Below are 25,085 nucleotides of genomic sequence, written 5' to 3' on the forward strand. Positions count from 1 at the left end.
AGGCTGAACACAAGGTACCATCTGGAAGGTGAAATCCTACAAGAGTCAAATAGAGAGAAAGATCTGGGGGTCGATATCACACCGAACCTGTACCCAGAGGCCTACATTGAAAGGATATCATCAGCGGCATATGCAACATTGGCCAACATAAGAACTGTCTTTAGACACTTGCGTAAGGAATCGTTCAGGACCGTGTACACCAGTTATGTCAGACCAATCCTGGAATATGCAGCTCCAGCCTGGAATCCATACCTCGTTAAACACAAGACAAAGTTAGAGAAGAGTCAGAGGTATGCCACCAGGCTCGTCCCGGAACTGAGAGGTGTGAGCTGAGAGGAAAGGGTAAAGGAGCTGAACCTCACGTCCCTGGAAAATAGAAGAGTTAGGGGAGACATGATAACCACCTACAAAATTCTCAGGGGAATTGACAGAGTGGACAAAGACAAACTGTTTAGCACGTGTGGAACACGAACAAGGGGACACAGGCGGAAATTTAGTACCCAGATGAGCCACAGAGACGTTAGAAAGAATTTGTTCAGTGTCAGAGTAGTTAATAAATGGAATGCACTAGGCAGTGATGTGGTGGAGACTGACTCCATACACAGTTTTAAATGTAGATATGATAGAGCCCAGTAGCCTTAGGAATCTGTACACCAGTTGATTGACAGTTGAGAGGCGGGACCAAAGAGCCAAAGACCAACCCTAGCAAGCACAACTAGGTGAGTACACACACATAGATTCACCTTGTTTATCTCTCTCCAACATGGGCGTGGTGGGCAGGTCAGCAACATGGGCGTGGTGGGCAGGTCAGCAACATGGGCGTGGTGGGCAGGCTAGCAACATGGGCGTGGTGGGCAGGTCAGCAACATGGGCGTGGTGGGCAGGTCAGCAACATGGGCGTGGTGGGCAGGTCAGCAACATGGGCGTGGTGGGCAGGCCAGCAACATGGGCGTGGTGGGCAGGTCAGCAACATGGGCGTGGTGGGCTGGCCAGCAACATGGGCGTGGTGGGCAGGCCAGTAACATGGGCGTGGTGGGCAGGTCAGCAACATGGGCGTGGTGGGCAGGCCAGTAACATGGGCGTGGTGGGCAGGTCAGCAACATGGGCGTGGTGGGCTGGCCAGCAACATGGGCGTGGTGGGCAGGCCAGTAACATGGGCGTGGTGGGCAGGTCAGCAACATGGGCGTGGTGGGCAGGCCAGTAACATGGGCGTGGTGGGCAGGTCAGCAACATGGGCGTGGTGGGCTGGCCAGCAACATGGGCGTGGTGGGCAGGCCAGTAACATGGGCGTGGTGGGCAGGTCAGCAACATGGGCGTGGTGGGCAGGCCAGTAACATGGGCGTGGTGGGCAGGTCAGCAACATGGGCGTGGTGGGCTGGCCAGCAACATGGGCGTGGTGGGCAGGCCAGTAACATGGGCGTGGTGGGCAGGTCAGCAACATGGGCGTGGTGGGCAGGCCAGTAACATGGGCGTGGTGGGCTGGCCAGCAACATGGGCGTGGTGGGCAGGCCAGTAACATGGGCGTGGTGGGCAGGTCAGCAACATGGGCGTGGTGGGCAGGCCAGTAACATGGGCGTGGTGGGCAGGTCAGCAACATGGGCGTGGTGGGCAGGCCAGTAACATGGGCGTGGTGGGCAGGTCAGCAACATGGGCGTGGTGGGCTGGCCAGCAACATGGGCGTGGTGGGCAGGCCAGCAACATGGGCGTGGTGGGCAGGGCAGTAACATGGGCGTGGTGGGCAGGTCAGCAACATGGGCGTGGTGGGCAGGTCAGCAACATGGGCGTGGTGGGCAGGCCAGCAACATGGGCGTGGTGGGCAGGTCAGCAACATGGGCGTGGTGGGCAGGCCAGCAACATGGGCGTGGTGGGCAGGCCAGCAACATGGGCGTGGTGGGCAGGTCAGCAACATGGGCGTGGTGGGCTGGCCAGCAACATGGGCGTGGTGGGCAGGCCAGCAACATGGGCGTGGTGGGCAGGCCAGCAACATGGGCGTGGTGGGCAGGCCAGCAACATGGGCGTGGTGGGCAGGCCAGCAACATGGGCGTGGTGGGCAGGCCAGCAACATGGGCGTGGTGGGCAGGCCAGCAACATGGGCGTGGTGGGCAGGCCAGCAACATGGGCGTGGTGGGCAGGCCAGCAACATGGGCGTGGTGGGCAGGCCAGCAACATGGGCGTGGTGGGCAGGCCAGCAACATGGGCGTGGTGGGCAGGTCAGTAACATGGGCGTGGTGGGCTGGCCAGCAACATGGGCGTGGTGGGCTGGCCAGCAACATGGGCGTGGTGGGCAGGCCAGCAACATGGGCGTGGTGGGCTGGCCAGCAACATGGGCGTGGTGGGCAGGCCAGCAACATGGGCGTGGTGGGCAGGCCAGCAACATGGGCGTGGTGGGCAGGCCAGTAACATGGGCGTGGTGGGCAGGCCAGCAACATGGGCGTGGTGGGCAGGTCAGTAACATGGGCGTGGTGGGCAGGCCAGCAACATGGGCGTGGTGGGCAGGTCAGTAACATGGGCGTGGTGGGCAGGCCAGCAACATGGGCGTGGTGGGCAGGTCAGTAACATGGGCGTGGTGGGCAGGCCAGCAACATGGGCGTGGTGGGCTGGCCACAAACATGAAAGACAGCGCGTCACATGACCAACCTTGGCGAGCGCTTATACAAACAGTCCGGTGAAGCAACTCCGGGAATATTAATTTGTTCCAGAAACCTTTATAATTTTTTTTTGGCATGAAAGGAAAGCTCCAGAAAGCTGTGAGGACTGTCAGGGAGAGTGGGCGGAGGAGCCCAGGTGCCAGGGGGGACTGTGCTGGCATGGGACATGGGCGCCCGACTATAGTAATCATCTTCCTGATATTAAATACAATTTTTAGCGTGCTGAGGCAACATTCCATTTTTCTCGTTTTTCAATTCTTTGATCCTGGACTTTGTGAGAATATTAGGTTAGTGTGAGGCTTTAATCTCGGTATTGGTAGACATATTTGCTCGCAGTTAATGGGCTCGGATGAGCTGGTCTTGGTAACGTGGCGTCTTAGAGCGACTGCTTGCTGGTGAATACATGTCCTTGAATACCTTTTTACCGAGCGGAATTCTTGCCTCCGACCCCACCACCAGGAGACTGCTACCAGCCAGCCTCCTGCCACCGCTAACTCCACCTGCCTGCATCTTCTCGCGCCATCTGCATTCTTCAACACTATAAATATATCATGGAATCAAAGATAATCGAAATAACCGCCATGTTTTCTACCGTTTGGTTCATTCTTTTTTTTTGGTGGGTGTGGCGGCGGCGGCGCTGTCATCGGGGCCGGAGACCACGGGGAACTCCCGGGCGGCTGGGTAGAACAGCTTTCCTGTCGGAGCAGCGCAAAAACTGGTCCCACGACGCCACCCACAGCCCTCTCTACCCCCCTTCCATTCCCTCCCTCCTCCCGAGCTCTCCTCCATCAATCTCTCCTCCCTCCTGTTCCTCCAGCCACCCTCCCTCCCCAACACTTCCTCCACCAACAACGCCACTCTTCCCGCGCTTCCAATTGCATTATCAAAAGCCTCATTGTGATGATTACGTATATCTGTTGTCCCAAGCAATAGTTCTCTAATAGTATTTATTTAGAGATAAAAACATTTAAATTTGATTGCCTCTGTACTTATTTATATATTTTGTCTTTTTTGTTCTGGTGATTTGCGGCTGGTGAGGTAGACTTATAAAAAGTTGATTGTTATAATGTGAGAGCCGCCGAGCATGGGTTGTGTTGGTGTAATGCCCTCAGTTAGGCTCCAGTAGTATTGGTCTAGTTAGTTTAGATTACGATAAGTTAATTACGTTAGGTTTGTTTACAGAGGCTAGGCTTAGTTGGATTAGTTTAGGCTTTAGTGTGAGTTTAGACTAGGTTTAGTGTGATTAAGTTAAGCTTGGTCTTAATCAGTCAACTAGGTCTAATGAAATTAGAGTTGGTTGCATTCTGTTTAGATACGTTAGGTTAGTCTAGGTTGGGCTTGGTTAGACACGTTGGGATAAGCGCACTGAAGGCAATTTGTCTTTTCAACATGTTTTGTGTATCTAATTAAGAAGTTGTTTTAATTGTTGTCTTAATTAAGAAGTTGTCTTTCGGGCAGAAACTGTCCGAAACGCTACGCGTACTAGTGGCTCTACAAGAATGTAACAACTCTTGTATATATCTCAAAAAATAAGTATATGGACGTTGTACTAACCTGATGTCCAAGGCGGGTAATCAATCAATTTTCATTCGACCATTCAACTAATACAAATCCTTTTGATTTATATACCAAGTCCCCCGGCTTTTTTTACCCTTCGAGGCTTCCACTATAGAAATGGCGGCTTTCAGGTAAATTCAGGTATAACGCTGAGGACATATGATTTTTTTAGGCACTAGGCTTTTTTTATTAATTCAGTTTTCCCAAGTTTACATAATCATCAAGTTATAATGTTGTTATTAAACATTTATTCCGGTGATATACACAAGAATAAAACACTTTTTAAATTGTATTCACGAAATACAGAATTGTTTAACTCACTTAAAGCAAATAAAAGGCAAATTTTAAAGCAAATTAAAAGCTTTAACTTTTTAATGAAGCTTCAGGCCAGCCATTGTTACTACCTGGATAGTACAGGTAACGCCAGTTACAGCTTAGCGGTTAGCACAGGGCGCTGACAGCCCATTGGTTACCTTGCCATGATTTCGGGGCTCCACGTCCCCGCGGCCCGGTCCTCGACCAGGCCTCCTCTCCTCCAGAAAATGTTGGTTGCGATTTTCATGTTGTACCTTGGCTTAGGGTGTGCCTCTGCTACACATTACAGGCTGGTTGGTCAGACATTACAACACAGATTTTTCACAGACGTGATGGTGGTGCTGAGGCTTTTATTGTTGTCTTAAAACGACATACTCTACAGCTTTCTTCACAACCATCTCCTCTACCTTCACAACCATCTCTTCTACCTTCACCATTCTCACTCACCCGTCTAGTGTTGTGATGCGTCTGGTCGTATTAGTGTTAGTGAGACCAGCTTAGCGGGAGGAACCTGGTCGTCTGACTCTACTCAGGTCGTTCTCTAAGTCCCTTCTTGCATCTCTCTTTCTCTCTCTCTCTCCTCTCTCAGTTACCTTCCCTCCTCTTCTTCGTCCTCCCTAGCCCGTCTCTCAGTTTCTCTCACTTTTCTCTCTATCTCTATATCATGTTCTCCACTCTTTATCACCTGTTCTCGAACTATTCCTTCTCTCTATTCTCTTTCCTCGCCACATCTTCATCTCCAAGTTCATCCTGAATGTTCTCTTTGCATCTTCCTCTTCTGCAAGTTCCTCTATCGGACTGACTCTTCACCCCCATCCTTCCTCTCGCCTTGCCCCATCCACCATCACCACAAAATGACACTTTCCCTTCAGGAATGCTTTTATAGACACTGTTGTGGAATGACCCGAGGACCGACTCCTCCCAACCAAAAGGGAAGTCTTGGGGTCCATCACTCCACCCCAACAACGATCCAGTTGTGGTCTCCTCGTTAACAACGCCCAAAGGGAGGTGTCACACTTTTCCCGCCAGATACGCTTTTTAAAGACGGTGACTGGCCAAGGACGGCCTCGGGGGTCCCCTTTGGCGTGTTCTTCACCCCCCAGCGTGACTAGCGCAGCTCTGTGGTCAAACACCACACGCTACGCCCTGCGCTGTTCCGCCGTCGGCTCAGACGCTAATTCAGACGCCGGGTCGAGGCCAATTTAGACGTCGGGTCAGACGCCGGGTCGAGGCCAATTTAGACGTCGGGTCAGACGCCGGGTCGAGGCCAATTGACCTGACTGTATGTCCGGTCGTGTCAGGGCGTTTCGAGTCTGAACACCTTGTTGGGGCGATGTATCTCTCTCTGGACACCGTTCTAGACAGATATCTTCTTGGATATCATGCCAGGGCGAGATATCTCTCCGAACATGGTGCTAACGAGATATTCCTGCGGTTATCAAGTGAGATATCCTGAAGATATATTACGGGGTCGAATGAAACAAATCACTGGAGAGGATTTAAATTATACTTGAAGCGATGTTATTGTTATTGTACTTAATATATACAAGTGGTATAACTTAGGCCAGCGTGGCATGCATGTCTGTCGTGCCTGAAATACCTGGCGAGTCGGACAGGCGCCCCTGTCATACCTGATAGGCATGCTTGTCGTATATGACATGACAGGTGTCATCAGACCCTCACTGCCCTTTGCCCTCACGGGGGGGGGGGATCTTGAACAACATTAATCTCAGTTTAGATCCACTTACCTCTTAGTTAAGACCTTCCCTGACCACTTACCTCTTAGTTAAGACCTTCCCTGACCACTTACCTCTTAGTCTAGACCTTCCCTGACCACTTACCTCTTAGTCTAGACCTTCCCTGACCACTTACCTCTTAGTTAAGACCTTCCCTGACCACTTACCTCTTAGTTAAGACCATCCCTGACCACTTACCTCTTAGTTAAGACCTCCCCTGACCACTTACCTCTTAGTGAAGACCTCCCCTGACCACTTACCTCTTAGTTAAGACCTTCCCTGACCACTTACCTCTTAGTTAAGACCATCCCTGACCACTTACCTCTTAGTTAAGACCTCCCCTGACCACTTACCTCTTAGTTAAGACCTTCCCTGACCACTTACCTCTTAGTCTAGACCTTCCCTGACCACTTACCTCTTAGTTAAGACCTCCCCTGACCACTTACCTCTTAGTTAAGACCATCCCTGACCACTTACCTCTTAGTTAAGACCTTCCCTGACCACTTACCTCTTAGATAAGACCTCTCCTGGCCACTTACCTCTTAGATAAGACCTCCCCTGGCCACTTACCTCTTAGATAAGACCTCCCCTGGCCACTTACCTCTTAGATAAGACCTCCCCTGGCCACTTACCTCTTAGATAAGACCTCCCCTGGCCACTTATAACAAGGGAGACGAGACAAATGACTGTTTAATCACTAATAATGATACAAAAACAGTAACGAACACTTATGATACATTAATTATCTCATCATCAATAATTATCTCATCTTGGTATTAGTAATACTAATTAATTGGTCATGAAGCGCGGGAGCTCCAGTGAGAGGTGAGCTGGGGTGCTGGCTACAGCGGCGGCCTCGTGTCTTGCAGGTCGGGGTTCGATCCCCGGTAACTCAAAAGTGGATGGGGCACCGTTCCTTCCCCGCCGCCGTATCCCTGCTTAATGCGTCCTTGGACTAGAGGTTAGGTTAGCATCTGTTCACGTTAGCCAGTGGTGAACAGGTCCTGTTGATTCCTGTTCACCAGTGTAACAGGACACTGTAAAAGTAACTGTGATAAAGTCAGTTACTTTTCACAGTACAGAAAGTGGGTAGCCACCTTCAACACAGACAGGCAGTGCACGCTTTGTACTGCACAGGAGTCACTGCTGTAAACAACCGATGGCTCGAGAGGCGGGATCTAAGAGTCAGTGCTCGATCCTGCAGACACAAGTAGGTGAGTACAGTGTGCATTGGAAAACTTTTGCCATTTGACCTTCGCTTTGCAAAGTACATTGCAAAGCTCACTTTGCAAAGAAGGTGTCAATCTCCTTACCATGGATAAGATCCTTCCAGGATATAATGAACTTAGCGGGTACAATGTCACTTTTGAAACACTTCTTAGTCTCTGTACTTCCTCTTAACCCTGGTTATCTTGAGGTTATCTTGAGATGATTTCGGGGCTTAGTGTAGCAGCCCGTGACAGCTGACTAATTCCCAGGTACCTATTTACTGCTAGGTAACAGGGGTGAAAGAGAACAAGGTTTCTTTCATCAGGGTGAAAGAAACGCTGCCCATTGTTTCTCGCCGGTGCCCGGAATCGAACCCGGGACCCTGTATTTGATCCCTGGAGTGCACTGTTAGTCCCTCACTGTAACAGTGCACAGTGTTCACTTAACTATGAGTGTTCAAGACGTGTTCAAACCCCGCAGCTGCCCTTAACGGTGAAATTCATAGAACCGAAAATATGGCAAGTTAATGATAGACATTTATACTGAAAAGTGGCGGGCACAGTCCGTAGACTTTTTATAATTTTTATAATGAATTAACTGCTCTGGAAAGGTCATGAAGCTATGATTTGTTCAGATCTGAAACCTACATCTATGGACAGCACAAAACGTCCACTAGACTGTGCGACACAGTGGTTGCAAGGATCAGGTTGGGTTACCGTTACCTGTGGCAGGTGGCTGCAGGTGACGGGTCTCCCAATCCTAAGCACTCCAGTTGCAAACTCTATGAGCAGGAACTACGGCATTATCTCCCGCACTACATCACTGAATGCCCAGTCATTAGACCTTTCAGACCAGTTGGCATGAGGTACCTGGAGCTTTGAAATTACTTTATTCACTCTCGTATTCTTGAAGATATCCTCACAGTATACCCAAAATTTGCCAGTGCAGGCTATTAAACACATGGCTCCGTATGACTAACCATCCTGCGAGATGGGGACTTGTATTACCACTGCTGCCTTATTCAATCTTGTGTTGTTGATATCCTCAAAATGCATCCGGAGTCTGCCAGTGCAGACCGCTTATCACATGCCTCTGTATGACTAACCATCCTGTGTGATGGGGATTTTTTAGCATCACCTAGTTAGCTTTTTTTTTGACACATTGTCCTCCACTTCATATAGTCTAGGGTAGCTGCACTAATGCAGATGGACCTAATATGTTAATAAAAAAAAAATCTGGAAAGGTCACCAGAATTCCCCACTGCCTTTAAATGGCATTATTTGACATGCTTCTGCTATGCTGACAGCTTTCCTGTGTCAAAATACTCTGCCTCCACGGCCAGGGTCTTCACTCGTTATTTTGACAGATGTTATTAGAAATATTGTTTATATGGACCTGAGTGGCTTAAATACGCGATCAGGAGCCCACTGTGTGTCCGGTGGTGGGCCCACTATGTGGCCGGTGGTGGGCCCACTGTGTGGCCGGTGGTGGGCCCACTGTGTGGCCTGTGGTGGGCCCACTGTGTGGCAGGTGGTGGCCCACTGTGTGGCCGGTGGTGGGCTCTCTCTCTCTCCCTCTCTCTCTCTCTCTCTCTCTCTCTCACTCTCTCCCTCTCTCTCTCTCTCTCTCTCTCTCTCTCTCTCTCACTCTCTCCCTCTCTCTCTCTCTCTCTCTCTCTCTCTCTCTCTCTCTCTCTCTCTCTCTCTCTCACTCTCTCCCTCTCTCTCTCTCTCTCTCTCTCTCTCTCTCTCTCTCTCTCTCTCTCTCTCTCTCTCTCTCTCTCTCTCTCTCTCTCTCTCTCTCTCTCTCTCTCTCTCTCCATTAGTATTCCAAGTGTTCCGCCCCACAATAAGACTTGGTCTACAGCCTTTCATCTCTGTCAACGGGTTCATTTCCTCAGTTTCTACTTTCCACTTCTTGCCACCGGCCTCCTCTTCCTCTGCCTCCTCTTCCTCTGCCTCCTCTTCAGTTCTCTTTCTCCATTTTGTCTCCCACGTCCTCGTCTATGATCGCTTCTACAAAGCTTCCTTGTCTCCGTCTCTTCCTGTTTATCTTCCTACTTCTGTCTACTCGTATTTACCTGTCCTTCCTTGGTTCCCTGCTCCTCCTCCTCCTCGTCTTCTCTCACTGCTTTCCCACCTGTATATTTCCTCTACTGGACCTGCTGGGGGTTGTCACCCCCTCTACTGGACCTGCTGGGGGTCGTCACCCCCTCTACTGGACCTGCTGGGGGTTGTCACCCCCTCTACTGGACCTGCTGGGGGTCGTCTCCCCCTCTACTGGACCTGCTGGGGGTCGTCTCCCCCTCTACTGGACCTGCTGGGGGTCGTCACCCCCTCTACTGGACCTTCCATTAAACACTTAACATCCTTCTTTCATGGCCACAATTATTTGCATAATAATTCTGCTTCCACCGTCTCCCTTCTGCCTCCGTGACGAGTGGTGCCCCCTTCTCTCTCCCTCCACTCTCTCTCTCTCTCTCTCTCTCTCTCTCTCTCTCTCTCTCTCTCTCTCTCTCTCTCTCTCTCTCTCTCTCTCTCTCTCTCTCTCTCTCTCTCTCTCTCTCTCTCTCTCTCTCTCTCTCTCTCTCTCTCTCTCTCTCTCTCTCTCTCTCTCTCTCTCTCTCTCTCTCTCTCTCTCTCCCGTTTTCTTTCCTCCAACGGTAACTTTCCCACACTTCCATCATGTCTCCTCGCCAGCTTCCTCTTCCGGGTTCTCCCCGTCTCTCCCGCCTTCCTCTTCCGCCTCATGTCTTGCGTGTCACCCGTCTCCGGGCGTCTCTGGTGGTCTCCCTTCCTGCTGGGCGGGAGACCTCACCGCCCCGGGGCACCTGGCTTCTCTCAGGAGACGCTGACGAAGTTGTAGCGGAGTCTCCAGCTGCTTCAGCACCCTGAGTCCAGGCATCAGCTGCCTGACACCTGAGGCATCAGGTGTCTGACATATGAGGCATCAGGTGCCTGACATATGAGGCATCAGGTGCCTGACATATGAGGCATCAGGTGCCTGACATATGAGGCATCAGGTGCCTGACATATGAGGCATCAGGTGCCTGACATATGAGGCATCAGGTGCCTGACATATGAGGCATCTGGTGCCTGACATATGAGGCATTAGGTGCCTGACATATGAGGCATCAGGTGCCTGACATATGAGGCATCAGGTGCCTGACATATGAGGCATCAGGTGCCTGACATATGAGGCATCAGGTGCCTGACATATGAGGCATTAGGTGCCTGACATATGAGGCATTAGGTGCCTGACATATGAGGCATCAGGTGCCTGACATATGAGGCATCAGGTGCCTGACATATGAGGCATCAGGTGCCTGACATATGAGGCATCAGGTGTCTGACATATGAGGCATCAGCTGCCTGACACCTGAGGCATCAGGTGTCTGACATATGAGGCATCAGGTGCCTGACATATGAGGCATCAGGTGCCTGACATATGAGGCATTAGGTGCCTGACACATGAGGCATCAGGTGCCTGACATATGAGGCATCAGGTGCCTGACATATGAGGCATCAGGTGCCTGACATATGAGGCATCAGGTGCCTGACATATGAGGCATCAGGTGCCTGACATATGAGGCATCAGGTGCCTGACACATGAGGCATTAGGTGCCTGACACATGAGGCATCAGGTGCCTGACATATGAGGCATCAGGTGCCTGACACCTGAGGCATCAGGTGCCTGACATATAAGGCATCAGGTGCCTGACACATGAGGCATCAGGTGCCTGACATATGAGGCATCAGCTGCCTGACACATGAGGCATCAGGTGCCTGGAATATGAGGCATCAGGGAAAATTTATGAGACATTAACAAAGATATCTTTAAACCGAGTCTACCTAGGCGACCATGGGGACGGGCTGGCTGGGATGAGGGATGAGGGGGGAGGCAGACGTTGCAGGATATTGAAGGATATAGCAGGATGTTGCAGAACAGGGATGGCTCCGGCCGGGGCTGATGCGCTCACGCCCACCTCACGATCCTGTTATAACGCAAGCCAGAGCCACACCATCGCTTATAACAGGATTCACCGCCAATGTCAACAAAAAGTCACCCCCATAGGAGCCAGGCTCCCATGATAATGTGAGCTGGAACCACGCCTTCTCCCACGCTAAACTCCTCCCATAATGCAACCAGAAGCCGCACCCACCACCAGGATTCTCCCATAGTGCAAGGCGCCACCACACCCACACACCCCGACCAGGATACAGCGAGATGCTTGTATCACACACTTAAAATTCGAGTCAGTCGGCCGCGGTTCACAACGCTAAACAAGTCTGGTCTAACCAAGTTTAACCAAGCTTAAGCTGACTTAACGTCGTCTAACTTAATCTCATGGTACTTAGTCTCTCTTGACTTAAAACCACACCTACGCTCTACAAATTTTGCCTGATCTAACCTAACAAATCCTAAATTATCCTAATTCTTGGTTACTTATGCTAACTTAACGTCTCACGTCAATGAGCGAATACGTCTTGAAAATAAGACGAAAAATGCGTCAGCTAGGACGATTAGCTCTCACCTCTCCCCTGCTCTCACCTCTCCCCTGCTCTCACCTCTCCCCTGCTCTCACCTCTCCCCTGCTCTCACCTCTCCCCTGCTCTCACCTCTCCCCTGCTCTCTCTCACCTCTCCCCTGCTCTCACCTCTTCCCTGCTCTCACCTCTCCCCTGCTCTCACCTCTCCCCTGCTCTCACCTCTCCCCTGCTCTCACCTCTCCCCTGCTCTCTCTCACCTCTCCCCTGCTCTCACCTCTTCCCTGCTCTCACCTCTCCCCTGCTCCCACCTCTCTCCTGCTCTCACCTCTCCCCTGCTCTCACCTCTCCCCTGCTCTCACCTCTCCCCTGCTCTCACCTCTCCCCTGCTCTCACCACTCCCCTGCTCTCACCTCTCCCCTGCTCTCACCTCTCCCCTGCTCTCACCTCTCTATATATAAACAGGACGCCAGAGGAGCGGACGTGTCCTCACTGGCCGTCACGTCGCTCCAAAACAAAACAAGCAAAAAATCAACAGAAAAACGGCAAATGGTCTTCCCATAAGAGTTCACTGAGGGGGCAGCGCCCCCCCCCCTCCCTGGGGCGGGGCAGCGCCCCCCTCCCTGGGGCGGGGCAGCGCCCCCCTCCCTGGGGCGGGGCAGCGCCCCCCCCCCTCCCCTGGGGTGGGGCAAAGCCCCCCTCAAGGGCTCCCGGGGAGGATACGGTGCTGGCCGGGTATACCAGCTATACCAAGGGTATAACGGCCGGGTATACCAGCTATACCAAGGGTATAACGGGGAGCGGGACCAGACATACTTTTCCTGATATAGCGCGAGGCGTCCCGTGTCGGGCTGATGAATGGATGAATGGATGGTGGCAGGGCTCCCCCAAGGCCACCTGCCTGGGTGCCACCTGCCTGGGTGCCACCTGCCTGGGTGCCACCTGCCTGGGTGCCACCTGCCTGGGTGCCACCTGCCTGCGTGCCACCTGCCTGGGTGCCACCTGCCTGGGTGCCACCTGCCTGGGTGCCACCTGCATGGGTGCCACCTGCCTGGGTGCCACCTGCCTGGGTGCCACCTGCCTGGGTGCCACCTACCTGGGTGCCACCTGCCTGGGTGCCACCTGCCTGGGTGCCACCTACCTGGGTGCCACCTGCCTGGGTGCCACCTGCCTGGGTGCCACCTGCCTGGGTGCCACCTACCTGGGTGCCACCTGCCTGCGTGCCACCTGCCTGGGTGCCACCTGCCTGGGTGCCACCTGCCTGGGTGCCACCTGCCTGGGTGCCACCTGCCTGGGTGCCACCTGCCTGGGTGCCACCTACCTGGGTGCCACCTGCCTGGGTGCCACCTGCCTGGGTGCCACCTACCTGGGTGCCACCTGCCTGCGTGCCACCTGCCTGGGTGCCACCTGCCTGGGTGCCACCTGCCTGGGTGCCACCTGCCTGGGTGTCACCTACCTGGGTGCCACCTGCCTGGGTGCCACCTGCCTGCGTGCCACCTGCCTGGGTGCCACCTGCCTGGGTGCCACCTGCCTGCGTGCCACCTGCCTGGGTGCCACCTGCCTGGGTGCCACCTGCCTGGGTGCCACCTGCCTTGGTGCCACCTACCTGGGTGCCACCTGCCTGGGTGCCACCTACCTGGGTGCCACCTACCCTCACCAGCTGGGTGCCACCTACCCTCACCAGCTGGGTGCCACCTACCCTCACCAGCTGGGTGCCACCTACCCTCACCATCTGGGTGCCACCTACCCTCACCAGCTGGGTGCCACCTACCCTCACCAGCTGGGTGCCACCTACCCTCACCAGCTGGGTGCCACCTACCCTCACCAGCTGGGTGCCACCTACCCTCACCACCTTCGCAGGAGAGCAACATTCGTGTGTTCATGTCCTCTGGTTGTTTGAGAGTGTGTCAGGACCCCGGGAGTGGGTTGACTCTCACTGTTGCTAGTGCTGCTGGTGGTGGTCCCTGGTGCTGCTGGTGGTGGCTCCTGGTGGTGTTGGTGGTGGCTCCTGGTGGTGGTGGTGCTACTGGTTATAGGTGGGGGGTGATGGGGGTGAGTGTAGAGGGGTGGGGGGTGATGGGGGTGAGTGTAGAGGGGTGGGGGGTGATGGGGGTGAGTGTAGAGGGGTGGGGGGTGATGGGGGTGAGTGTAGAGGGGTGGGGGGTGATGGGGGTGAGTGTAGAGGGGTGGGGGTGAGTGTAGAGGGGTGGGGGGTGAGTGTAGAGGGGTGGGGGTGATGGGGTGAGTGTAGAGGGGTGGGGGGTGATGGGGGTGAGTGTAGAGGGGTGGGGGGTGATGGGGGTGAGTGTAGAGGGGTGGGGGTGATGGGGGTGAGTGTAGAGGGGGGGGTGATGGGGGTGAGTGTAGAGGGGTGGGGGGTGATGGGGGTGAGTGTAGAGGGGTGGGAGGTGATGGGGGTGAGTGTAGAGGGGTGGGGGGTGATGGGGGTGAGTGTAGAGGGGTGGGGGGTGATGGGGGTGAGTGTAGGGGGGTGATGGGGGTGAGTGTAGAGGGGTGGGGGGTGATGGGGGTGAGTGTAGAGGGGTGGGGGGTGATGGGGGTGAGTGTAGGGGGGTGGGGAGAGGGGTACTGGACATGATACATGGTAGACACAGTCCAGCGTCCAGCATCATGAGTGTTGAAGATCCTGGTCATATCTGTCTAGTGTCTCACATGTCTTCTCCTCGAGTCATGTCTAAAATAAATAGCAATAACATGTAATACATTAATGGTCTTCCTTGCACACTCTTCACACTTAGAGTATTCATATATGCCAAGTGTTCTTATAGGAAAATAACACTCACAAGAAAATATTAATTTATGTTTTTATTTAAATGTATATCTTATATTAGTGAGGTTGTGTGTTCGTTCGGCCGTGACAGCTCTCGTTAGCCTTGTTAATGGTGCGTTAATAGGTAGTTGAGGCGGGCACGGCGTCCGTGACTCGGTGTTAGTGCCGTGTCTTGCGTGCCAGTGCCAGATAGGATGACAAGGGGACAGGGAGGGGAACTATCAGGGGAGGGAAGTGCCAAGCCATTACGACCATACAGCACTTGGAAGGGGTCAGGATAAGGATTAGGGATGAGACGCCACCATAGATAATAATAGTCTAGTTTCTACGGTCTAGAACGTCTAGGGGGGGGGGGGGAGTTGAACATGTTTGGTGGTGAAGAGGTTGAACATGTTTGGTGACGGGGGGAAGAGGTTGAACATGTTTCGTGACGGGGTGAAGAGGTTGAACATGTTTCGTGACGGGGTGAAGAGGTTGAACATGTTTCGTGACGGGGTGAAGAGGTTGAACATGTTTCGTGACGGGGTGAAGAGGTTGAACATGTTTCGTGACGGGGGAAGAGGTTGAACATGTTTCGTGACGGGGTGAAGAGGTTGAACATGTTTCGTGACGGGGGGAAGAGGTTGAACATGTTTCGTGACGGGGGGAAGAGGTTGAACATGTTTCGTGACGGGGGGAAGAGGTTGAACATGTTTCGTGACGGGGGGAAGAGGTTGAACATGTTTCGTGACGGGGGGAAGAGGTTGAACATGTTTCGTGACGGGGGGAAGAGGTTGAACATGTTTCGTGACGGGGGGAAGAGGTTGAACATGTTTCGTGACGGGGGGAAGAGGGTGAACGTAGCATGTGAGAGATCAACAAAACTATCATCGTGACATGTTTTCTAGTTTAAACATCTATGAAGAGACGTGGCGCTGGCCGCCAGGGGCGCACGAGCTGACTGACCTTCCAGCTGACCCCTAAGAGGAAGTCAGTGGTGTGTGTGACTGACGTAAACACTGCCAACTCCTCACACATCACGTCCGTCCACTTTTTGCTGCCAGCCTCCACCGTCACACGGGAGAGACCAGCACGCCATCCACTAGCTGCTCTCCGTGCCTGCTTCAGCCCGGGGGCTCGCGTCCCTTGCGTCAAGAACTAACTCTGGCTGTGTCAGTCGAGCGGGAGGCGGTGAACGCCTTCATCTTGGCGAGAAAGAAGCAGCTGAGGAGATGGCCAGGAGCACCGGTGGAAGGAGGCAGAGGTGTCATCCTTGCTGTGTGTTCCACAGGTGCGCACCGCGCCTCTCTCCCGTCCTCGGGGCCTATCCTTGTGTCCTTTCTCCCTCACGATTCTTCTTTCTCTAGTCTATTATTTCCATGTTAAACCGGAGATGTGGCAATGTGACTGCAGGAAACACGGAATTTGTTGACATCAATGCGCTAAATTTAGACATTGTATCATCCAGGAAGAACATATTTGGAGCATACCTGGAGTATACCTGGAGCATACCTGAAGCATACCTGGAGCATACCTGGAGAGGGTTTCGAGAGTTGGTCTACTCCCCGAGCCCTGCCTGAGGCCAGGCTCGACTTGTGATAACTTGGTCCGGCACTTCTTGCAAGAACCTGTCCAAGTGCCTCTTGAAGACATCCACCTTTGTTCCGGCAAAATTTCTAATGCTTGCTGGGAGTGTGTTGAACAGTTGTGGACCTCTGATGTTCAGGCAGTGTTCTCTGATTGTGTTTATGGCACCTCTACTCAATAAGTAGGTGTGAATAGTTCTATTCTGCATTTCCTTCCATATCTTTCGCTCCAGTATGTTGTTATTCTACTGTGCAAATTTGGGACCTGGCCCTCCAGTATCTTCCATGTATATATTATTTGATACCTTTCTCGTCTCCTTTCCAGACAGTACATTTTGAGAGCTTTGAGACGGTCCCAATAATTTAGATGTTTTATCGTGTCTATGCGTGCCATGTACTCTGTATTCCCTCTAATTCAGAGATCTCTCCCACTCTGAAAGGGAAAGTGAGTACCGAGCAGTACTCAAGACAGGACAGCACCAGTGATTTAAATAGTGTTACCATTGCTGTGGGGTCTCTGGATTTGAACGTTCTCATAATCCATCCTATCATTTTCCTGGCCGCCGCCGCCGCTATATTTGCTCGGTTATGTTCACTAAATGTCAGGTCGTCAGACATCATAATTCCCAGATCCTTTACATTTTGCTTTCCTTCTATGAGTAGATCTGACTGCGTCCTGTACCCTGTGTCCTGTACCCTGTGTCCTGTACCCTGTGTCCTGTACCCTGTGTCCTGTACCCTGTGTCCTGTGTTTCGTTTAAGTTCCTCGTTTCCACCATACCTCAGTACCTGGAACTTATCACCGTTAAACATCATGTTGTTTTCAGTTTGTACCAGCTCTAGCTATAAATCCAACATTATGTTTGTAAACCAACTATATATGTACTTTTCCTGAATAAAAAATTATTATTACAGTATTTATTATAGTTGTCCAATCGAATATTTTATTTATATCTGCCTGTAGTTGTTCAGTGTCTTCTACAGTGGCAATTTTCATGCTGATTTTTGTTATCATCTGCCAAGGATGACACGAAGGGGTGTCTAGTGTTTAGTTAATATCAGGGATAAGAAGGAGAAATAGCAGAGGTACAAGGACTGCTGTGCCCTGGGGTTATCTTCTTGAGGTTATCTTGAGATGATTTCGGGGCCTAGCGTCCCCGCGGCCCGGTCCTCGACCTGGCCTTTTTGTTACACACCCCCAGGAAGCAGTCCGTAGCAGCTGTCTAACTCCCAGGTTACTATTTACTGCTAGGTGAACAGGTACATCAGGGTGAAAAAAGCTTTGGCCCTTTGTTTCCTCCTCCACCGGGGATCGAACCCGGAGCCTCAGGACTACGAATCCCGAGCGCTGTACACTCAGCTGTCAGGGGCCCCCCTGTACCCCCTCCCCTCCCCCCCCCCCCCCCCACTCTTGGGGAACAGAGCTTTTCACTGCACTTGGGCTTGATCTTACTCGATTTACCGTCACTCTCTGCATTCTGTTTGACAGAAAGTTGAAAATCCAACACCCCACTTTACCCATTATTCCTATTGATCTCATTTTGTGTGCTATCACTCCATGGTCACATTTGTCGAACGCCTTTGCAATGTCTGTGTATACAACAACTGCATTTTGCTTTTCCTCTAAGGCTTCTGTGATTTCGTCATAGTGGTTGAGTAACTGTGACAGACAGGATCTTCCCGCTCTAAATCCATGTTGCCCTGGGTTGTGTAACTCATTATTTTCCATAAAACTGGAAATTTGATTCCTAATCACTCTTTAAAAAAACTGTTATTATGTGTGATGTTAGTGCAACCGATCTATAATTTTTTGCCAAGGCTTTACTACCCCTCTTGTGCAGAGGAGCTATATCTGTAGATTTAAGTGCTGCTGGTATCTTCCCTGTATCCAGGCTCTTTCTCCATAGTACGCTGAGCGCTCGTGCTACTGGTACTTTACATTTCTTTATGAATATTGAATTCCACGAGTCAGGACCAGGGGCTGAGTGCATGGGCATAGTGTCAATTTCTCTTTCAAAGTCTTCCGAGTTCGTGTTAATATCGGGTATATTATCTGCAGCTTGAATGTCATTCATAAAGAAGCTGTCTGGATCCTTAACTTTAATGTTATTAATGAGGGTGCTAAACATAGCCTCATACTGGCCTTTTAGAATTTAACTAATGTCTTTTTTGTCCTCTGTGTCCTCTCTGTGTCTCACGTCTATCATCATGTCGACGACAGAGCACATTATAATTACATATACGTTGATACATGCTTTTAAAACAACAGATTCCTTGAATTTCTTAATGATCTATATAAATAAAAATGGAAATGTTCGTTTGTTCAAAACCGCTAATCTGAGAAAGTTCTTTACCGATTGCTTTGAAATTTTCACACAATGTTCCATTCACATCCGAGCGGGTTTTATATACCTACTATATAGATGTCACGTCTGAGACGGAAAACACATGCTTCTTTTGAAAAACTGTGTTTTTCATGTGAGAGAAATATTCGAAACCTCTTTACCGATTGCTTTGAAATTTTGACACGACGTTGCATTCAAATAGGCGCGTGTTTTTATATACCTACTATATACATGTCTCACCTGTGACAGGACAAAAATATTTGTTGTTTAAACAGTGTCATCTTTTGGAATGTAAGAACAACATACGCTGTTATCTCCCAGAGTTCTTCACTGATTGCTTTGAAATTCCAATTCGAATATGGGCGTGTTTTTATAGACCTACTATATAGATACCACACCTGTGACAGGTAAAAACATTTTTTTTTTTTTAACGGTGCCATCTGTTTGACGTAATATCAACACACACGCTATACTAAATATGTTACGAATTCCATTTCAATGTTTCCGATTGCATTAATAAATTGAATTTTCATAGATTTATTTCTATTTATTTTCATTTTGATTTTATTATTTTGTGTGACATTGCATTGGAATTGAGCTGTGTTGTTTACCATACCGTTCATTTCCTGAGTATAGTTTATTTTTTTTAATTTTTCATAGTTTTTCGTTTCGTTTTTTAATTGTTTTTCTTATATCTCAGTGATGGGAAGATCAGATCATTTGATGTTCTCAATTTTGTGATGGGAACATCAAATCATTTGGGAATGCATCGGACGAGGGAGTGGGGAATGGTGGGGAGGACGAGGGGACGAGGGAGTGGGGAATGGTGGGGAGGACGAGGGGACGAGGGAGTGGGGAATGGTGGGGAGGACCAGGGGACGAGGGAGTGGGGAATGGTGGGGAGGACGAGGGGATGGGGAGGGGGGAAATAGTGGGGGAGGACTGGGAGACCGGAAGAGGATTGCTGTAGCCACAGCAACGTGTGGCCGGGTACAACTAATTCAATAATAAAAATGTATTTGCAGTAAAAAAAAAATTATATAATACCAACTTACACAATGTATCTGTATTATACATTGTCACAGGAAGCTGTAGGTCAAAGACGTCACTATTAAAGAAGGATAGTAGGAAAACTATCTGGTCAGGCAAAACGTTGATTGGGTGAGGAATGTAGTTGCTGGGTGCACCTGTGGTTAAACTACCCCGAGCATTTCCTCTCTCCCAAATTGTCCGGTTTTGAGCATTTTCTCCTTTAACTGTCATACGATGTTTGTGTTGGTTTTTTTCCGTAAAGTTATCACCGTGTAAACATTGGTTATCATATTGCTGCCCCTTGGTTATCATATAGCTGTTGCTGCCCCTTGGTTATCATATAGTTGTTGCTGCGCCTTGGTTATCATATAGCTGTTGCTGCTGCCCCTTGGTTATCATATAGCTGTTGCTGCTCCTTGGTTATCATATAGTTGTTGCTGCGCCTTAGTTATCATATAGTTGTTGCTGCTCCTTGGTTATCATATAGTTGTTGCTGCGCCTTGGTTATCATATAGTTGTTGCTGCGCCTTGGTTATCATATAGTTGTTGCTGCTCCTTGGTTATCATATAGTTGTTGCTGCCCCTTGGTTATCATATAGCTGTTGCTGCGCCTTGGTTATCATATAGTTGTTGCTGCCCCTTGGTTATCATATAGCTGTTGCTGCCCCTTGGTTATCATATAGCTGTTGCTGCCCCTTGGTTATCATATAGCTGTTGCTGCCCCTTGGTTATCATATAGTTGTTGCTGCCCCTTGGTTATCATATAGCTGTTGCTGCGCCTTGGTTATCATATAGTTGTTGCTGCGCCTTGGTTATCATATAGTTGTTGCTGCCCCTTGGTTATCATATAGCTGTTGCTGCCCCTTGGTTATCATATAGTTGTTGCTGCGCCTTGGTTATCATATAGCTGTTGCTGCCCCTTGGTTATCATATAGTTGTTGCTGCGCCTTGGTTATCATATAGCTGTTGCTGCCCCTTGGTTATCATATAGTTGTTGCTGCCCCTTGGTTATCATATAGTTGTTGCTGCCCCTTGGTTATCATATAGTTGTTGCTGCGCCTTGGTTATCATATAGCTGTTGCTGCCCCTTGGTTATCATATAGTTGTTGCTGCGCCTTGGTTATCATATAGTTGTTGCTGCCCCTTGGTTATCATATAGTTGTTGCTGCCCCTTGGTTATCATATAGTTGTTGCTGCCCCTTGGTTATCATATAGTTGTTGCTGCCCCTTGGTTATCATATAGTTGTTGCTGCCCCTTGGTTATCATATAGTTGTTGCTGCCCCTTGGTTATCATATAGTTGTTGCTGCCCCTTGGTTATCATATAGTTGTTGCTGCCCCTTGGTTATCATATAGTTGTTGCTGCCCCTTGGTTATCATATAGTTGTTGCTGCCCCTTGGTTATCATATAGCTGTAAACTCTTGCAGTAGTTGTGCTTACCTGTGTGTGTGTGTGTGTGTGTGTGTGTGTGTGTGTGTGTGTGTGTGTGTGTGTGTGTGTGTGTGTGTGTGTGTGTGTGTGTGTGTACTCACCTAGTTGTATTCACCTACTTGTGCTTGCGGGGATTGAGCTCTGGCTCTTTGGGCCCGCCTCTCAACTGTCAATCAACTGATTTTTTTCTCCACATTTATCGTCTACAAACATCTACATATAAGACTCAAGTCGACAGGACAGGTCATGGTAGACAGGTACATGGTAGACAGGTCATGGTAGACAGGTACAGGTCATGGTAGACAGGTACAGGTCATGGTAGACAGGTACAGGTCATGGTAGACAGGTACAGGTCATGGTAGACAGGTACAGATCATGGTAGACAGGTACAGGTCATGGTAGACAGGTACAGATCATGGTAGACAGGTCATGGTAAACAGATCATGGTAGACAGGTACAGGTCATGGTAGACAGGTACAGGTCATGGTAAACAGATCATGGTAGACAGGTACAGGTCATGGTAGACAGGTACAGGTCATGGTAGACAGGTACAGGTCATGGTAGACAGATCATGGTATACAGGTCATGGTAAACAGATCATGGTAGACAGGTACAGGTCATGGTAGACAGGTCATGGTAGACAGGTCATGGTAAACAGATCATGGTAGACAGGTCATGGTAGACAGGTCATGGTAAACAGATCATGGTAGACAGGTACAGGTCATGGTAGACAGGTCATGGTAGACAGGTACAGGTCATGGTAGACAGATCATGGTATACAGGTCATGGTAGACAGGTCATGGTAAACAGATCATGGTAGACAGGTACAGGTCATGGTAGACAGGTACAGGTCATGGTAGACAGGTACAGATCATGGTAGACAGGTCATGGTAAACAGGTACAGGTCATGGTAGACAGATCATGGTAGACAGGTACAGGTCATGGTAGACAGGTACAGGTCATGGTAGACAGGTCATGGTAGACAGGTCATGGTAGACAGGTACAGGTCATGGTAGACAGATCATGGTATACAGGTCATGGTAGACAGGTCATGGTAAACAGATCATGGTAGACAGGTACAGGTCATGGTAGACAGGTCATGGTTAACAGGTACAGGTCATGGTAGACAGATCATGGTAGACAGGTACAGGTCATGGTAGACAGGTACAGGTCATGGTAGACAGGTCATGGTAGACAGAAACTTGCAGCATTCATGATACAAAAGTAAACATTCTTCAGGCGCCTCATCCCGAGTTCAACTCAACTGATCTCATGCATCATTACAAGTTACATTTAGTGTTACAATTCTCAATTCCTACAGCGCATTAAGTAGTGAAAGTGACACTTAAAAAATAAATTGGAGTCAAGTGAATACAATAAGTAGGATAAATGCCGCCATGTCAATGTCTTCCTACTAACTGCGCATGCGCTTCTCCCGCCAGGTGTGAGCTACGCTACCCGCCTGTGGCCAGTCGGTCTCGAAGCTTCACAGCGGAAGGACGTCATCACATGTTCTCTCGCTTCGCATGAATGGGAAGCGACCTGTAGACGCCAGGATCCCATAAAACCACCTCTCAGCACAGGGAGAATACTCCAGTGAGCCACTAAAGTGTTGGAGCATGGCAGGGGAGGCGGACACGAGGCTCCAGGAGAGCACAATGGAGGTGCCAGAGGGGATGCACCCCGCCTGCAAGTCTCGCCTGATGCGGTGGCGTGTGGTGGGGGCGGTGCTGGCCTTCCTGGTGGTGCTGGGCTGGGTCTTCATCATCGTGGTGCTCATCCTGAAGGAGAAGTGGCAGCTGGTGCTGGTGGCCTGGCTCCTCCTCTACTCGGCCGCCCACTTCTGCTACTGGTACTGCAAGCGCCATAGCCTCCTCACCCTCCATAGACAGGTAAACACGCCGTTCTCACTCCTCGCTCACCCACTCTCTTACAGGCCTCAGCGATGAGTCTCAGCACAGTTGTAATGTAAGGAAGTTTGTGTAGTAAAGCTGAGACGACGAGGTGAATGTCATTCTGGGAGACCACAACGGAAATATACGAGGGCCAAGGTGTACACTCCTGGCTTCCTAGCCAAGGTGTACACAGCACCTGGCCAAGGTGTACACAGCACCTGGCCAAGGTGTACACAGCACCTGGCCAAGGTGTACACAGCACCTGGCCAAGGTGTACACAGCACCTGGCCAAGGTGTACACAGCACCTGGCCAAGGTGTACACAGCACCTGGCCAAGGAGTACACAGCACCTGGCCAAGGAGTACACAGCACCTGGCCAAGGAGTACACAGCACCTGGCCAAGGTGTACACAGCACCTGGCCAAGGAGTACACAGCACCTGGCCAAGGTGTACACAGCACCTGGCCAAGGAGTACACAGCACCTGGCCAAGGAGTACACAGCACCTGGCCAAGGAGTACACAGCACCTGGCCAAGGAGTACACAGCACCTGGCCAAGGTGTACACAGCACCTGGCCAAGGAGTACACAGCACCTGGCCAAGGAGTACACAGCACCTGGCCAAGGTGTACACAGCACCTGGCCAAGGTGTACACAGCACCTGGCCAAGGTGTACACAGCACCTGGCCAAGGAGTACACAGCACCTGGCCAAGGTGTACACAGCACCTGGCCAAGGTGTACACAGCACCTGGCCAAGGTGTACACAGCACCTGGCCAAGGAGTACACAGCACCTGGCCAAGGAGTACACAGCACCTGGCCAAGGTGTACACAGCACCTGGCCAAGGTGTACACAGCACCTGGCCAAGGAGTACACAGCACCTGGCCAAGGTGTACACAGCACCTGGCCAAGGTGTACACAGCACCTGGCCAAGGTGTACACAGCACCTGGCCAAGGTGTACACAGCACCTGGCCAAGGTGTACACAGCACCTGGCCAAGGTGTACACAGCACCTGGCCAAGGTGTACACAGCACCTGGCCAAGGTGTACACAGCACCTGGCCAAGGTGTACACAGCACCTGGCCAAGGTGTACACAGCACCTGGCCAAGGAGTACACAGCACCTGGCCAAGGAGTACACAGCACCTGGCCAAGGTGTACACAGCACCTGGCCAAGGTGTACACAGCACCTGGCCAAGGTGTACACAGCACCTGGCCAAGGTGTACACAGCACCTGGCCAAGGAGTACACAGCACCTGGCCAAGGAGTACACAGCACCTGGCCAAGGAGTACACAGCACCTGGCCAAGGTGTACACAGCACCTGGCCAAGGTGTACACAGCACCTGGCCAAGGTGTACACAGCACCTGGCCAAGGTGTACACAGCACCTGGCCAAGGTGTACACAGCACCTGGCCAAGGTGTACACAGCACCTGGCCAAGGAGTACACAGCACCTGGCCAAGGTGTACACAGCACCTGGCCAAGGTGTACACAGCACCTGGCCAAGGTGTACACAGCACCAGGTACGAGGCTACACATGTTCTCAGCACCTCACACAGTACTTGAAGCCCCGTTCACTCATAATAGCGGGCTCTCAGCCTCCCCCTAGGGAATACTCCCCAGCAGCAGCAGACAGGTCCTGCTGTAATAGGGAGGTGTACACACAGCAGCAGCAGACAGGTCCTGCTGTAATAGGGAGGTGTACACACAGCAGCAGCAGACAGGTCCTGCTGTAATAGGGAGGTGTACACACAGCAGCAGCAGACAGGTCCTGCTGTAATAGGGAGACGTACACACAGCAGCAGCAGACAGGTCCTGCTGTAATAGGGACACGTACACACAGCAGCAGCAGACAGGTCCTGTGCTAATAAGTTCAAGTACCAATTAATAGGAGTGAATCATCTGCTGTGGAGGCGAGTGGGACGTGCAGACTGTCAGGCAGGACTTGCTGGTGGCGGGGTCAGCGCCGCCCCGTGACCTCTGGCGCCGCCCCGTGACCTCTGGCGCCGCCCCGTGACCTCCGACGCCGACCCGTGACCTCCGACGCCGCCCCGTGACCTCCCTCCAGGCGTCGCGTCG

At 51.2% G+C, this 25,085-nt stretch overlaps 2 protein-coding genes across 3 annotated transcripts in view; one reads left to right on the forward strand and one right to left on the reverse strand.

The window, feature by feature from the left end:
* Positions 1-25,085, forward strand: part of LOC123765555 (uncharacterized) — an 88,919-nt gene that overhangs the window by 43,469 nt on the left and 20,365 nt on the right. For both annotated transcript variants that reach the window (XM_045754233.2, XM_045754234.2), the window contains exon 2: positions 22,558-23,007. In XM_045754233.2, coding sequence (XP_045610189.1) covers positions 22,735-23,007 — 273 coding nt within the window. In that variant the 5' untranslated portion in view covers positions 22,558-22,734. The remainder of the gene's footprint in view (positions 1-22,557; positions 23,008-25,085) is intronic.
* On the reverse strand, positions 12,652-13,683 carry LOC123765681 (ATP-dependent RNA helicase glh-2-like). The gene has a single exon (XM_045754364.2). The coding sequence runs from the start codon at positions 13,681-13,683 to the stop codon at positions 12,652-12,654; it is 1,032 nt and encodes a 343-aa protein (XP_045610320.2).

This window comes from Procambarus clarkii, chromosome 30, assembly GCF_040958095.1.
Source record: "Procambarus clarkii isolate CNS0578487 chromosome 30, FALCON_Pclarkii_2.0, whole genome shotgun sequence".
Lineage (NCBI taxonomy): Eukaryota > Metazoa > Arthropoda > Malacostraca > Decapoda > Cambaridae > Procambarus > Procambarus clarkii.

Bases quoted from the DNA above. Each gene is read 5' to 3' on its own strand.
- LOC123765681 (XM_045754364.2), bottom strand. From the start codon at position 13,683: ATGGTGAGGGTAGGTGGCACCCAGCTGGTGAGGGTAGGTGGCACCCAG.